The sequence below is a fragment of the Lygodium microphyllum genome, chromosome 18 (assembly GCF_053477565.2).
Source record: "Lygodium microphyllum isolate KBCC chromosome 18, Lygodium_microphyllum_v1.1.10, whole genome shotgun sequence".
In the NCBI taxonomy this organism is placed as follows: Eukaryota; Viridiplantae; Streptophyta; class Polypodiopsida; order Schizaeales; family Lygodiaceae; genus Lygodium; species Lygodium microphyllum.
The window spans coordinates 17,201,554-17,218,873 of NC_141152.1; the positions used below are offsets into that span (position 1 = coordinate 17,201,554).

Consider the following 17,320-nt stretch of genomic DNA (forward strand, 5'->3'; position numbering starts at 1 on the left):
GCGTTAAGTGTATTCGCTACTCCCATGTTGGACAACATGCATACACATTCAAATGTGCAGTGGAATGCTTTGAATTTGCGGCACATCCAGGAGAGGGGGAAACTTTATCCAACTCGCCTTTGATTATAAGGTGAAATATTTTTGTGAAAATGCAACATGAATCATCTATTCTATTGCTATCCAACTTGCCCACGATGATTATACAAAATATTTATGTGAAAATGCAACATGAATAATCTATTCTACCATAGGAGCTGTTCACACATGGGAATAATTTTTGGGCTAAAACCAGTTTTTCATATATTATTCAAGCCACATGGGGGTTTTCAAAAATCCCCTTTAAATTAAAATAAAAGAAATACAAGCCAATTGATTGGGAGTAGTGGGGTCTAAAAAAGGAAAGAGACAAACCGTAAGTTGGTTTTTTTGAGGGTCACCGCTCCCTAGGTGTTTCTACCAAAACCCCCCTTTTAAAACCTCTCCAAAACCACCCCGACGGTCCCCCCCCCCCCCCCCCCCTTCCCCCCTTGCGCCCCCCCCGCTTGTAAGGGCTTTGTAGCTATACCATGCCGTTGCTACCGATTGCACCTATATAGGGAGTAGTAGTGACTCAAAGCCCTGCCTTGTTTCCACTCTACGTGTGATTCCCTATGCCCAGTGGTGAACCCTCTTATGTGCGGCGTCACGAGGGTGTAGTCCTGGGATGTGTCTATGTTGTCCCGCTTTTAGATTGAATAATACAAGAGTATACCTTGAGCTCATATCGTGTTACCTTTCTGTGCCGTGTTGAGTGCGTAACGAGTGCAGGTTTATCACCCCCCCCCAAAAACCCTTATAAGAGCGGGTCCTAGATAAATGAACATGGATTTTTGGTGGTCCGCGTGTTCAGTCGAGTGTGGACCCCGGCCATAGTCAACCTTTAGTCCCTCTTTGCAATTGATGGATTTGTCCAGTGCACCACCTTGTCACGTGTCCTTAGAGAGAGTGTGTGTGTGTGTATGTGTCGCTCTTTTCTATTCTTACCACTTGCTTCCTGGCTCCTAGGAGATCACTTCACCACCTGCTTGGCACAGGGGGGGAGAGTGAGAGTGTGCGATGGCGGGCGAAAGCAAAGTCACAGCTCTTCCTCGTGATTGGGAGGATCCTCGCGTACTGAAGAGGAATACGAGGCGCGCCCATGCACCTCTCCGTTGCCATGGAAGTATCCAAGGTTGGTACTCTATCTCTCTAATGAACTAGCTAGACTACAACATTGGCAAACCCCTCTCTCTCTCTCTCTCTCTCTGTGTGTGTCACGTCACACTTTGATGTCTAGTGACGATTATCATTGTACAGGTTCTCTCTCCTAGGCCATTCTCGGCCTTAGCAAACGTTAATACATCTTTCTCTCAGAAGTTTGTGTGTGAGCATGTGCTGCAGAGGCTCTAGACTTCTGGCGGGCACGCAATTCTGTCGATCTGCATGTGGCAGAGAGAGGTGCCGTGTGGGGTGATGAGGCCGTGGAAGCTGCGCTCGCCTCAGCTCAGTCATGGGTCCATGGTCTCCCTTTTGTGCAATCTTTGAGTGGCCCTTGGAAATTCCACCTTGCAGGCAAACCTGAAGATGTCCCCCACCAGTTCTATGCAAGTGACTTCGACGATTCCTCATGGAATCACCTGCCTGGCAAGCTTCTTATTCCTTCAATGATTGTCATTCCTCTATTTACATTCAAGTATTGTATATGTCTCTCGTTTTGATGATTTTCGGGACTTGCTGGTTTAGCTGTATTTGCACGGACAATTTCAGCTCTACGTAACATTCTGATGGCTTTTTGAATGCTCTTCATGTCTCTTAAAATTATGCCCTCAATACATTGAAAAAACATAATGGCTAGGAACTGCAATCATACAAAAATTGAGCGAAAGACTTGGCTTCATCAGACAATCTAAGAATGCAATTGAAGTTGATTCTGTTGGATGTACAAAGGAATTACCTTTGTTGGACAATCTAAGAATGCAATCGAAGTCAGTCGATTTTGTTGGATGTGTGAAGCTTAGAATCCAAGATGTGTCGAAAGAGCTCTTGAACTTGCTTGAAACTTTGAGATACCAAGCAATGGGGAAAAGCCTAAGGCCTTGCAACTGAGTTGTATGATGCTATTATGACAATCTAGTGGTAGTAGGACCTACTCATGGGAGGCAGTCTAAAGGCCTTGCAACTGAGTTGTATGATGCTATTATGACAATCTAGGGGTAGTAGGACCTACTCATGGGAGGCAGTCTAAAGGCTTTAAATCCCATTCCTATGGACTTTTTCTAGGAAGTTACTACAGGTCTTACGAGGCATTCTCTGCATGATGAAAATCCATCTTCAACTTGAGAAATTTAAATGACTGTGAGTGAGGGTATGTTGAGCCTACAAAAGGCACATTCCACTCTTCAGCCAAAGTGAAAAAAGGCACATTCCACTCTTCAGCCAAATGGCGTTTGTGCATGAGCATGCCAGTGCTTGAGAGTGTGCATGTGCAGGTGTCAATGTTGAGTTTGGTGAGTTTTGTACTGAATGTTGCTGTTTTGTCTCGAGTGTGTTTGTATACCTGATGGCAAGTGCAATGTCAACAAATTTCTGTTTTTGTGCATTGAGATATCATTTGTGACATCTTGGGTGTTCTTGACTGTTTCATTTTACTGTTGATCATCAGTTCACTGGATTCTATGCTCATGGAAGTCTTCTTTATCTATTGCCTCCAGCAGTGCTGCAGTTGACTGCATCAACTGCTATCTTGGTATGCATTTTCTGTTTCATCCTTGAGGTTGGCATCACAGCACGACATTGGTGTTGCTGGGGTTCGGCCTACCTTTTTGGTTGGGGCAGTTCCTAGTTTCATGGCACAATGAAGAGAATAATCTTTTATGGTCATTTGAAATTTATGGATGCTCTCCTTGGCAATCATTTGTGATAAGAGGAGGGGGGGATTGAGTGGTTATCATGCCACCATTGTGCCACTTTGTGCCCTCCCCTCCTGGCACAACTATGTTTTTAGACAAGGATGTCACCTAATAGAGCTCACAGCTTGAGTGCATCTCTTTATCCCTTTCTTTTTTGTTCTTCTCTAGGCCTTTGTCACTAATGTGAGGATATTTTTAATGGAAAAATTAAAAGGCGCTTTTCTATCATCTTGGTAGAAAGCTATCCTTCACCTTGAAATGGATTGCTAGGGAGAAGTTGGTGAAGTTACTTAGGCAAGTTGAAATAAGAAAGCATCGAGAAGGTCTGGATCATCCTACTCTTCTTCATCGCTCCGAGGGATTTGCGACAGATGATGAGCCAGGACATGAGAGCGGCCGAGTTTGGTAACCACTTCAAAGTCGAACTCTTGAAACAGAAGGAGCCATCTCATAATTCTTCCCTTCACATCGGCCTTGTTCATCAAGAAGGACATGGCTTCATGGTCCATGTAGAATTTGAAGTGCATCGACAACAGGTAGTGTTAGAACTTCTCCAAGGCAAATACCATTGCTAGGCACTCCAACTTTGAATGTTTATAAAGTTCTTGTTCTTTGCTGGGCCTTTGTCATTAATGTGAGGATTTTACCCCCTACCCCCTCGGTCCCTCCAAAAAAAGGGGTCTTTTCTATAACCTTGGTACAGAGCTATCCTTTACCTTGATATGGATGGTTAGGGAGAGATACTTAGGCAAGTTGCCATTTGGAATATTGGATGTATCACCAAATTGGCAATGTGATTTGGGTTGGATGAGTTCCATTTGGCAATTGTATATTGCTTTTGAGGGTTGTATGCATCTTTGGAGTATCGAATTATTAGTTAAATTTGAGTGTATAGCCCACTTGGACTTGGGGAATCCATAGAATGAAAAGTTGGTAGTGTACTTGGCTCAACATTGATCCTTGTGGCTTGTGTATGAGTATTGTAAAGTGGGAGAGGATAGGTTTGCCCAATGCTCACTCATCAAGGGATGGATAAGTGTGCGGCAGGTGTCCATTGCCATGACAATTGCTGTTGATAAATATGTCATATCCTATGGTTGTATGTATCTAAAGTACAACCGTATGTAAAGTGTCTTTAAGTTTGGGGTATCTATCTTTTGAGGATACCATTTTTGTGTGTGTGGACTGTGAGAAATAGAGAAGAATAATGGAGGAGAAGAAGACATTGAGCTCCTGACTTCCCATCTGATTGGTCTCACGGACTCCCTCCACTTCGGTTTTCTCATTTGGTATCAGAGCATAGACGCGTAAGAATATCCTTGCCCTCTGCAGTGTTCATCTTAACAACTTGATATTGAGCTCGCAGGGACCTGCGGTCTGCTTGGGATTAGCCATCAGCCTGTTCGAGCTGCGGTTTGCGGGATGGCCCATGGACACCTGGAGGAGGCAACCTTGAATGGATGCACACATGGAGGAATTCCGAAGATATACGGACAATGTGAGACAAACATCAAAATTTGTTTGATAATTCGTGGAGCGAGCTTTTGCGGCGATGTATCGAAACCCCTGTAATCCAAAAATCAAGGCTTCTGCTGCAATGTAACAAAACCCCCGCAATCCCGAATATCAAAGCCTTTGGCTTACGCTTTCTTATTTGCGTAAGCCAGCTGAATGGTTTATACATGCTGAGGCTACGTAACCTAAAGAAGCATAGTAGAAGTGTGACAGAGAGAGGCTATGCAGGACTAGAATTGCGAGGGGACAGAGACTCCTGTGTTAAAAATTCTCTTCTTTGATGAGAAGTTTGCAAGGCGTGGTGATCGTTCGACTGATTGATTGAGAGATGCCGGGTCAAGAATTAGGGACTTTTCGTTGTCGGTTCGCCTGGAGAAAGACACGCCCCTCCTCCTGACCTTTGGGAAGGCCGATCATACAATGTCTAAAAGGCAGACTGATAGAAGTGGCAAGGTTCCCAGGAGGGTCGATTCCTCAGGGAAGTCTGGGCAAAGTGTTGCTGATAGAATCTGGTCCGAGAGGAAACACAAACAAGAAAAGGGTCCCTTTGTACAACGAAAGAAGAAAAGAATGACCAGGAAGTGATTCAGCATCACGCTCTGCAATCACTTGCATAAGTTTGATTGTAGCATACTCTTTAAGAGCCAAATGATCTGCCTGCTGAGGTGTGAAAACGCCATGCATTCCTGGTCTGCCATTACCTTCCATGGCAATTCATGCAAACCAAACTCACTTAACTGTGTGATGGACTAAAAAGTAGATTTGGAAACACCAGCACAGTCTGAAAAGTGCTTCAGTGAGGCACAGAGAACAGCATAAAACCTCTCTAACTGCCAGTAGATATACTGCTCTCTAACCGCCAGGGACTTGAAGCTACGCCTGCAAATGACCCTGGAAGGTGCGTCAGTAAGCCGCAGAAAAAGCATAAAAAAATCTCTCAACTGCTAGTGATTTGAAGCACTCCTGGAAGGTGCCTGAGTAAGGGCGACCCCTGCAGTTGGCACTCTCTCAGGATTGCACCGACGTATGTTATGACCAGGAATGGATGGCTCAGGGTTACAAGTTGCAAGAAGTTGTCTTGATTGCGGTGCTATGTGTTATGAAGTGATGATTTATTTTATGAGTTTGAGGAGATTGGAAGCTGGAGTTCTTGTGGAATGCAGTGGAACAGCTGCTTTGTAATTTAGTTTTACTAGCATGCTGCTCTAAGTTGAGTGGTTACTGCAGGGATACAATTCAGTATTATGGACAGCATCTGATGTGCTAGGTGCTACATGTGTTGTGCTTGCAAAAGTGTGAGAAGTGTGTGATACACTTCCATCACAGGATTTGGTCATTGGGGCATATTGCTGAATACCATTTTTGGACAGGTTGTATTGTTGTTTTCTTCTGAATTTGCAGCAGTCATAATGTCTGACACAGCACAGATCACTCAGATCGTGGGAGACAAATTGACCAAAGACAACTATAGTGTTTGGTCTTACAAGATGGAGAATTTTTTGATGGGTAGAGGTTATGGGACCTCATAACAGGCGATGATGAATGTCCAGAAGTTTCCGAACATCCAACTGAAGAGCAAAAGAAAGCGTACAAGGATTGGACTGGGAAGAACAAGAAGGTTTTGCATTGGATCTCCATATGTATTTCAGAAACATTGATTCCTCATATCAAAAAGGCAAGTACTTGTAAGGAGGCATGGGAAATCATAGAAAAAATGTATGGAACATGTACAGAGGCTCGTAATATACAACTTAAGGAGAGATTACATGGTGCATGGAGAGGCAATCGCAGTATCAGTGACTACGTGGCAGAAATCAAGCAAATTTCAGAAGACCTTGCATCCATTAATGCACCTGTTGATGATGATGATTTAGTGTCAGTGACACTAAATGGGCTTGGACCAGCTTTCAAATCTTTGGATACCTCTATTTCCGTTAGGGGAGGCTCTATGCCTGACTTTGAGGAGCTTATTGGATTGCTACTTACAGAAGAAATCAAGTTGGGATTGAATGCATCTAGCAGTGGCAAAAATGCAGGTGGAGATAGTGTTTTCTATCACCAAAGAGGTCGTGGCAGCTCATCTAGAGCTAGAGGCTCTTCACTTGGTCGTAGTAATTATGGTTTTGCTCGTGGAAGAGGTAACTTTAGTTGTGGTGACTTCATGCATAGAGGCAGAGGGAGATCTTTCCCTAGAGGTAGAGGACGGTCTAGTCCTTCTTCACAAAGAGATGGCACTTGTCATTATTGTGGGCAGTTTGGTCACTTTGAGAGGGATTGTTATCAGAAACAGAATGCCATGTCTAGGGGTCGTGGAAGGACCCAATATGGCCACTATGCAAGCACTTATGGTGGTACAGGTTATGGACCTAGAGGTGGATCGTCTAGAGGTCACCTATTTGCTATGGAGCATGTGCTTGGGAGCATGACTCATCCTCTTCGTGAGAATGACTGGTTTTTGGATTCAGGAGCTACAAACCACATGACTCATCATGCTGAGTGGTTTGATAGCAAGGAGCAAATGCAGAATGATGAATATGTTGCCACTGGTGATGATACTTTATACAAAATTACTCATATTGGTAATATGCCACTTGTTACTAAAGATGGGATTGAGAACAAGCTTGGTGATGTACTTTATGTGCCCACAATAACTAAGAACCTAGCATCGGTTGGTCAAATGACAGATCAAGGATTGCAGGTGAGATTCAATAAGTTTGGATGTTTCATTGAAGAGTTCCATAATGGGAGAACTGGCAGGGTGATTGCTCATGGTAGAAAGAAAGGGAGATTGCTTGCTTTGGATGCAGGTAGTCCAGTGATTCAAAACTCTATGTATGTTGAGAGAGGACATGGGCAAGATAAGGATGTGGAATTATGGCATAGACGGATTGGCCATGTTAATTTGCAAAGATTGAAGCAAATGCAATCAAAACAGATAGTTCGTGGTTTACCGCATTTAGGATATGTGAATTTTGATCATGTATGTGAGGCTTGTCAATTTGGCAAGCAGTCCAGATTGCCATTTCCAAAGAGGGGGAGAATAAGCAGCTATCCTTTGGAAATAATACACTCAGATATTTGGGGCCCATGTCAGAATGTTTCCATGTGCGGAAATTGTAGATTCTATATCACTTTCATTGATGATTTTAGCAGGATGACTTGGGTGTACTTTATGCAGCATAAAAGTGAAGCATTTGAAAAGTTCTTGGAATTTAAATCTATGGCTGAAAAGCAGTTTGGATGCTACATAAAATATTTGAGGTCAGATAATGGTGGAGAGTACATGTCATATGAGTTTTGTGACTTCTTGATAGATCATGTTATCAAAAGGCAATTGACATGCATGTATACACCTCAGCAAAATGGTGTGGCTGAAAGGAAGAATTGGATTATTGCAGAGGTTGCAAGAGCAATGATGAACCAAATGAACATGCCATTGTCATATTGGGCAGAAGCAGTGCATACTGCAATTCACATTATGAATAGAACACCTACAGCCTTGATTCATAATATGTCACCATATGAGAGAATGTATGGCATGACACCCATTGTTGCATATCTTAGAGTCTTTGGATGTGTCTATTATGTTCATGTTCCGGATGATTTGAGAAAGAAGATGGAACCTAAGGCTGTAAAATGCATTTTCCTTGGATATCCTGATGAGAAGAAGGGATACAAATGCTATGATCCAGTGAGTAAAGAAGTATACATAAGCAGGGATGTCAGATTCAGTGAATATGAATCATGGTACAAGCCCAAAATTGCAGTGGATGTTGATTCCTATGAAAGCAATGATGATGATGGCTATGGAAGGAAAATTTCAGCAAACAACAAGGCTGAAAATCAGCATGTGGAAGATGCTTCAGGACCTCAAGTGAATGTGGAAAGCAATGGCAACTACAGTCCATGGAGTGGTAGATTGAGAAATGCACAAAGCAGTGCAGAAGTTGCAAAAGGTAAGAAATCAATGATTGAAAGTTCAGAAGATGAATCTATAGATGACGAGTATGGCATTCCGCATGTTAAAACACCTGGCACTAGAAGTGTAGGAAAGTATGTGCCACCACATGCTAGATCAGATGAGCACACGGTAGTGCACCTCAATTGAGAAGGTCAGAAAGGGTACGGTATCCAGTTGATAGATTGACTTATAATGGGTTCATGAAGATGCATTATGCATACATGGTTTCTTATGTACAACATGTGGAGCCTACTTGCTTTGAAGAAGCAGTAGAGAGCAAAGAGTGGAGACAAGCAATGGATGAAGAGATGGATGCACTAAGGAAAAACAGGACTTGGGATTTGGTGAAACTACCTTACGGCAAGAAGTCCATTGGATGTAAATGGGTTTATAAGATCAAATGTAAGTCGGATGGTTCTCTTGAAAGGTATAAAGCAAGGCTAGTTGCAAAAGGATATGCACAAACTTATGGTTTGGACTATGAAGAAACATTCAGTCCAGCAGCTAAAATGACGACAGTGAGATCGGTAATTGCTTTGGCTTCTATCTATGGTTGGAGGCTTTATCAAATGGATGTGAAAAATGCATTTTTGAATGGCAACTTAGAAGAGGAAGTGTACATGGATCAACCAGAGGGCTATGTGGATCCAAAATACCCACATTATGTATGCAGGTTGAAGAAGGCTTTATATGGACTGAAGCAAGTACCAAGAGCATGGTGTGATAGAATCAACAAATTCTTATGCAGTATGGGATTTCAGCAGAGCAAAGCTGATTATTCACTTTATGTGAGGCATACAGAAGATGGTATGGTTGTTGTGGTCATCTATGTTGATGATCTCATTATTACAGGTACACTTGAGAAGGAGATTATTGAAGTCAAGCATGGGTTACATAAAGAGTTTGATATAAATGACCTTGGTTTGTTGAGATACTTCTTGGGTATTGAGGTTATTGACACACCTCATGGTATATGGTTGATACAAAGGCAATATGCATTGGAGATGTTGGAAAAATATGGCATGACAGGATGCAAATCGGTTGATACACCATTGGATCAAAATGCTAAGTTGATGAATGATGGATCTTATGTTGAGGATGTTACTATGTTCAGAAAGATGGTTGGTAGTCTTATCTACTTGACCATTACAAGACCAGACTTGAGTTATGCTGTTGGATTGATAAGTCAGTTTATGTAGAAACCATGCAAATCACATTTGGATGTAGTGAGAAGAGTTCTTAGATATGTGAAGAAGATAGCTGGATTTGGGTTGTTTTATGAAAAAGGAATCAAGCCTACATTATTTGGATACTCAGATGCAGACTGGGCAGGTAGCTCTATGGATAGAAGATCTACTAGTGGCTATGCATTCTCATTTGGATCAGCCATGGTAAGTTGGAGCAGTAAGAAGCAACCTACAGTTGCTTTATCAAGCACTGAAGCAGAGTATAGAGGCATTGCATTGGCAGCATGTGAGCAGACATGGCTGAGATTGATCTTATATAACATTGGGATAGAGATTGATGGTGGAGTCATTATGTATTGTGACAATGTTAGTAGCATTATGTTGGCAAAGAACCTAGTCTACCATGTAAGAACAAAACACATAGAAGTGCACTATCATTTCATTAGAGAAAAAGTCATTGATGGAGAGATTGACTTGGTCCATGTGAAAACAAATGACCAAGTTGCTGATATCTTTACCAAAGCATTAGGTAAAGATAAGTTTGAGTACTTCAGGAGTGCACTTGGAGTCTTATGTGTGCAAGCTCATTCTGAGCTTGAGGGGGAGTGTTGATAAATATGTCATATCCTATGGTTGTATGTATCTAAAGTACAACCGTATGTAAAGTGTCTTTAAGTTTGGGGTATCTATCTTTTAAGGATACCATTTTTGTGTGTGTGGACTGTGAGAAATAGAGAAGAATAATGGAGGAGAAGAAGACATTGAGCTCCTGACTTCCCATCTGATTGGCCTCACGGACTCCCTCCACTTCGGTTTTCTCAATTGCAAGGCTATGGGCACAACCTTGACAGGGTGGAGATGACAAATCAATGTTGGACTGTTGTAGCACTATATTTTTCATGTAGCTACCTTGGAAGGATTGGTAACCACACTTATTAAGCTAGAAAAGGTGCATTACACATTAAATCTTCACTAGCTCTTTAAATTAGCCCCAAAACTTCGTGATTACTAAATTTACTGTGTCCCATAAGCCAAAACCCTAATTTTGGGAGGATCCACATCTATAAATAGGAGGCTGCCTAGCCACTCCCTTCATCCCTTGTTTTGCGAATCACCCCAATTCCTCCATTCGCTGGTGCTCTCCATTCATTAGGCGCCTCCTCCAACTCCTATAGTGGCCATCCTTAGTTGTTGCCTACATCTTGGAGGTCTTCATAGCTTGTGATTTGCTCCAGTTGGTGATTGTCTTCATCCCCTCAACTTCATCTACCAGCTCTCAACTTCATTCTAGAAGTGGCCTGTAGTCTGTGTTTGCTGCCCTAGCCTATTGATGTCGTTAAACACTTGTTTTGGCCTGCATTCTGCATAGCTAATCAGGGTACCGTGCATCAAATCCTCCTCTTTGAGTTGTTGTCTAGCTCTAGATTGTTGTAGGTGGTCAGACGCCGTTTTCTTTATGCGGTACATTACTGCATTACTAGTTCCAACACTCTACACTACTGTCTTTTGGTTCCAGATTTTAGCCTTCATTTCCACTCCCACGAGAGCCATCGGTTGTTGGACAGCTTTGCCATTGAGCACTTTGTATACTTTCATTCATTTTCATTCATTCAGTTATCTTCTTTCTTATGTTTTGTGTTTCTGCGTTGTGTTTGAGCTCTTGGTGGTTTAGTTGTGGTTGCACACTTAGTGTTTTCTTTTGCAAACCCTAGCATATCTCCATATGGTATCAAAGTCCACCCCTCTCAAATCTTAGATGTGGCAGAAAGCCAAGGAAGAAACGGATCCTGGGATGGCAAGAGGAATGTCAATGTCGCTGAAGTTCGTTGATGAAGATTGTCGATGAAGAAGCTCCTCATGATCTTGGGAAACCCCCTTTGAAACACTAGGGGCTAGGAAATTTATAGTTGCATCACCGAGATTATCCCCCTTTAAAGGGGATGGGGGGTATGAGGGAACCATTGGAGGAGAAGGTGGGGGGTAGGAAGGAATGTGTGGAAAAGATGATGCACAAGTGGGAACGGATGTAGCAATAGATAACTGCCTCGGAGAACCTTGTAGAAGAGAAGGGGAATGGAGCCTATAAAGCCCACTCTCCTGCCAACTAGTCATGATAACAGCCCCTGTAGAAGAATCCTCAATACAAATGGCTTGCTCAGTGAAGACAACCTGGGTACCAAGCCTAGTAAGAGCACAAATTGAGAGGAGTGGAAAGCCGAAGTTCGGAACATAAAGGGTCTGTGAAAGGGAGCTCGATGCATGGTCAGGAAACAAAGGCAAGGTGCCAACACCACACTAATAGGCACCGATACAATGTCACCAATAGTGATTGAACCCTCAGAAGGGCATAGATGCTGCAACAAATCACCTTGTGGAGTCATATGATTAGAAGCTCTACTATCAACCAGGCCTCTCGGAAGATGAGACAATCACTGAAGAAGGCTTCTCCAAGTCAATGATATAAATGAATGTTGACTCATGGATAACCACTGGAGTAGAGGTAGAAGGTTCGGACATTTTAGCTCCATCCTTCACTCTCGGATGCAGGTAAGGGTACTTCTTCCAACATTTCTCCTCTAGATGGGTCTTCTTCCCATAGTATGGACATTTAGGCTTCTCCGAGTCAGAGTTAAGAGCCTAAAGAACTCTCCTGTCTTTTAGTCTTTGGCTTTTCTTTCTTTTTCTTCTCCCTTCTCGATCTTGCAACAAAAGCTTTGTGGAGGTGGATCCACTGGCTACCTCTTTGGCATGCTCGTCATGCTCCAAAATAAGCGGGGCAAGCCCCACCCTTAGAAGCTTCTCACGGATCCACGATATAAGGAGGCTGGTGTAGAAGAAATCAAACTGGGGAGATGGTAGCCGAGTCAAAAGAATCATAGCCATATCCTCTGAAGAGATCATCCTACCAAGGGACGCAAGCTCATTTCTCATGTTCTCCAACCCATTGATATGATCCTTCATGGAATGATAATCATCAAGAGCGAGCATCCATAATTTCTTCTCGAGAGTAATCCGTTGGGCAAATGTCTTTTGATGGTACAAAGAAGCAAGCTTTGTCCACACTTCGATGGCTTTTTGCAACCTGCATACATACACTACTACAGAATCCTATAGGCTCAAAAAGAGGAAAGATCGGGCTCTAGAGTTGAGCAGATCCCAGAAGGCCGCATGATGGATCGATGATCCAATAGTGGGATTCTCCACTTGATAGGGAATAGGGTGGGTAAAAAAGTCCCAAAGATTGAAGGTAGCAAGGATACACTCCACTTTACATGAACAAATGGGTAGTTGGAACCATCAAGTTGGTCTTCTTTGGGCAAAGAATGGACTACAGGCACTTGTATAGAGAGTGCCATGGAAGGTATATCAAGGCTAGTAGAAGAGGCCTTGTGTGAAACATGGAGAGAATGGGGAGGAGAGGGTTCCCGAATAAATGGTCTAGGTGACCTCCGTTTGTCTCGTGTGAACTAGCACGAAAATCTCTTGTCTCTCAGAGGAAGGAATAGAGACCTCATCCTCTGAGTCAGCAAATTATTGGTGATAAGACATCTTTGTATATACTTGCAAGCATCTACAAAAAGTTGCATTTGGCTATGGACAGCCCCGGAATAGGAGGAATCAGCTAGAGGATGCAAAGGTCTAAATAATGAAGGTCCGCCTGAGGGAGAAATACTGTTGATTGCTTATGAAGGATGCAGAAACACCAAATTGCAGATTTGAATGCTGTTGCTTACTCTAGGAAGGTTGCATTTGACTGTAGAAGGCATTTGCCTGGCCAACAGATAGGCGCCACTACCCAGTAGACCGTGTTTTGTGCAAAACGCTGACGACTTGATGTTGCTGTTGTGCTAAGAAATGCACTTAGCTACTTAAACAGCCCAAAACATGCTTATTTTAGGCTTATTTTAGCCGAAACCCTAAAACGGGAAGCGGATCGAGAAAGTTAAGTGGGAGAGGATCTAGAACCCTAATTTTCTATAAACTGGTAGCTAGCCCTCCACTCTTTTACAATCTCGTTTTTGTAGGTTTTACGTGTTACCAGCTTGTTGCCCACACCCCGGTCACGGAGGACATCTCAGCCCTTGCTGTCCATCACTATTCCCTATAGTTTGGCGCCTGTTTCCAGCCCTCCACACGTTGATTGTTGCTGTTTCTGCTAGGCGACTGATTGCTGTTCATCTGCATTGCTGTCATACAGCCTGCCACGCCAGCAAACTCGCTCCAGCTGTCGCCTTGACAGTTTTCTCTCTCCTGTCTGTAGTCGCTGCAGTATTTCTCTCCTGCAGGCTGTACTGCTTGCGTTTTCAGTCTTTCTCTCTCTTGTAGGCTCCGTTTTTAGTATTTCTCTCTCCTGCAAGCTGTACTGCTTGCGTTTTCAGTCTTTCTCTCTCCTGCAGGTTCCATTTTTAGTCTTTCTCTCCTGCAGGCATCTTGGTTATGACTCACTGTATGAGTTGTCATGCCATGAGCTGGTTGAGGTCCTTCCACGCATGAAGCTAGCTCGAGATGTCTGTAAAGCCCGTCAGCTAAGGAAGCAGCACCGTACCCCGTTTCCTCAGCAGTCTACACATAGAGCTGAGGATCCTCTTAGACTGATTCACATTGATCTTTGTGGGCCGACATCCACTGCTGCTTTGAACGGCGCGTTGTACTTCTTTTTGATAGTGGATGATCATTCTTGATACATGTGGGTATACTTCCTCAAGCATAAGTCAGATTGTGCTGCCATAGTGGAAATTAAGGCTAAGCTTAAAGCTACATTTGAAATGACAGACCTTGGTTTGTTGTCTTATTTTTTGGGGATGGAGGTAGTTCGTTCTGGAGGATGTATTTTTGTGTCACAGCAGAAGTACGCACTTCAGCTTGTGGAACAGTACACTTCGGATCAGACACGGCCAACGGCCATGTCTATTGATTCTATTGTCCACTTGTCGTAGGATACCCTAGGACAGCCCTTCGATGCACATACCTATCGTTTTGTTGTAGGAAAACTTCTTTGGTTAATTCACACTAGGCCAGATTTAGCTTACTCAGTTAGCATACTCAGTTAGTATTTCACAACACCTAGGATGTCACATTGGATTGTATGCCTTCGTGTGTTGCGTTATTTGCGGTGTACTTTTTCTTATGGCTTTACATATGGTTCTGGTTTATGTTTGCAGGGGTATACTGATTCTGATTGGGCAGGAGATCCTGACACCCGACGTTCCCATGGCGGCTACCTCTTTACCTTGGGCATGGCTCCCATCTCTTGGTCTAGCCGTAAGCAAGAGATGGTGGCGGCTTCCACGGCTGAGGCTGAGTACCGGGCTATCTTTGATGGCACCATCGAGGCCATCTATCTGAGGAGTTTACTGGCAGCGCTTCATTTTCCATGTGACTCTCCCACAGTTGTCTACTGCGACAACCAGAGTGCCATTGCCCTTGCGGGCAATCCGATCATCACACCACGGACACGGCATGTGGGAGTCTATTTTTACTTTTCCAGAGAGCAGGTTGAGCTAGGCACTATTCGCCTAGAGTTTGTGCCTTCATCAGATAACTTTGTAGATATCTTGACCAAAGCGGTCAACCGGCCGGTTCTTCAGTACCTGCTACCCAAGATCGGCTTGGGTATAACCTCCCCTACTTCTTCAGCTTGATGGGGAGAGGGTGCTTCCCTCTTGCTTTCCCTTCCAGTTTGAGAGGAGGCGGCTCCTACTCTTGATTGTGACAGTGATGATGCTTACAGTTTTTTAGACATTACATTCACTTATTCTTTTGTATTGTATTATGGGCATTTGTAACTTCATCCGCACTATCAGGATGACCTGATTGTAAAAGGACACTTGGACAAGTGAACACTTCCCGTGCGAGGGCACTGTCCCAGTGGCACCGTTGCATAGCATATTGCATGAGCATGACATCTTGTATCTCCCTTTGCATTACCCTATACATTGGCATTCTGTTCATGTCAACATGCATCTGTGCGCATTTATCCATTTTTGGTCTTTTAGAGTGGTCGACTCTAGGATCCACCATATTCGTAGCATAACACATGGCAGCTCTCCTAATCGACACCTTGGATGGGTGGTTGGGATATTGTTTGTTTTATGATGTTAGATTTGACCATTTCTCTTCTTCCCCCCCATGGGCACATTTACTCCCCCCCCCAAAAAAAGTTCAAAGTGGTTTAGCATTGCCTTTGCAAGTCTTGGTAGGTCATTGGATATTAGATGAGTGCCCTTTGTCTAATGCCTTTGTTGAGCTAAACATGCATTAGCTTCACTTAAATAGCCCCAAAACATGCTTAATTAAGGAAGAAACTCTGTTTATTTAAAAAGAAATGCATTCCTAGAGAGTGTTTGTATCCCATAAGCACAAACCCACTTGGGAGGGCCCAAACTTTCTATAAATAGGTATGCTGCCTTCCATTCAGCCCTAATCTCGTTTTTGCATGTTTCAAGTTCGTTGCCCATATCCCGTTTGCGGAGGACATTGGAGTCCAAGCTGTCCATTGCAATCTTCACTCATTTGGCGCTTGTTTCCAGCCCTCCATCATCAATTTGCTATTGTTTCTAGCTAGGCAATTGCTGTTATTCGTCATCTAGCTATTGTATAGCCTGCCACATCAGCATGTTGCTGCGTTTTGCATGCCCTAGCTGCCGCCCTGCAGATTTTCTCTCTCCTTGAGCTGTTGCCATCATCTCAGCCTGTTGTTCTGGTGTTTTCTCTCTCCTCAACTTGTCACTGCTGTTTTCTCTCTCTTCCCAGCTGCATTCATTGTTTTCTCTCTTCTCACTTGCGTTTTTAGTCATTCTCTCTCCTACATTGCCGTTTACATCAGATTTAGCCTTCCTTGGCTACTTTTGCTAGTGTTCAACATTCGGATGTTGCCTTGCTGCAATTTGGGATCCGTTTAGAGTACGACACACTCTCCATCTCATTACCCGTGTTTGTTCCTTGAGATACAAGAGTTCAAGGGACTATTTTTTCATTGCATAGTGTGTTTGCTGCATGAGCATTGTATATTCAGTAGTTATATCACTTTATTCATTGTTTGTGTTCATTGTCTCTGAGTTACCCTAACCCTAACTGTGTTCTATTAGTCTGTGCTTTGTCGTATTGTGCTATTTGTGTTTCTGTGTTAGGGTATTTCTTCACAGCCTTGGCCATCTCGAGGATAGCCCTTTGGAATCCCAAGATAAGATAACCATTGCCTTTGTAGTCTTATCAGGTTCTTGGGCAGCTGATGTGCACCCATTGAGCAACGCCCTCTGTGTGTGTGTGTGTGTGTGTGGAGACCTTGGTTAGCTTTGGGGTGGGATGTCTCAGGGGAAAAGATGGGGTGAGGTACTCTTGCAGCCTCCTTCTTGTTCCAGTTTTGGGCTTAAGAGGGGGTGTTAAGCTAAAAAGATGCATGGCACATTAAATCTTCATTGGCTATTTAAAGCAGCCCTAAAGCTCACTGATTACCAAAGTTTTTGTGTCCCATAAGCTAAATTCCTAATTTTGGGAGGATTCATATCTATAAATAGGAGGCTGCCCAGCCACTCGGCTCATCCCTTGTTTTGCAGATCACCCTGGTTCCTCCATTAGTTGGTGCTCTCCATTCATCAAGCACCTCCTCTAGGCTATAGCTCTTGTAGTGGCCATCCCTAGCTGTTGCCTACTTCCTGGATGTCTTCACAGCTTGTGTGTTGCCTCAGTTGCTGATCGTCTTCATCACCAAATTCTGCTAAGGTGCCATG

The 17,320-nt window shown here is 43.4% G+C and overlaps 1 protein-coding gene across 4 annotated transcripts in view; it reads left to right on the forward strand.

The window, feature by feature from the left end:
- The first annotated feature begins 1,009 nt into the window (after positions 1–1,009).
- The window catches only part of LOC148020631 (glycoside hydrolase family 2 protein), a 254,701-nt gene continuing 238,390 nt past the window's right edge, over positions 1,010–17,320 (forward strand). For 3 of the 4 annotated variants that reach the window (XM_087698439.1, XM_087698438.1, XM_087698436.1), the window contains exons 1-2: positions 1,011–1,210; positions 1,420–1,662. In XM_087698439.1, the coding sequence (XP_087554565.1) occupies positions 1,096–1,210; positions 1,420–1,662 (358 nt within the window). In that variant the 5' untranslated portion in view covers positions 1,011–1,095. Of the gene's footprint in view, positions 1,211–1,419; positions 1,663–17,320 lie in introns of all 4 variants that reach the window. The other variant, XM_087698437.1, reaches the window with a different exon arrangement.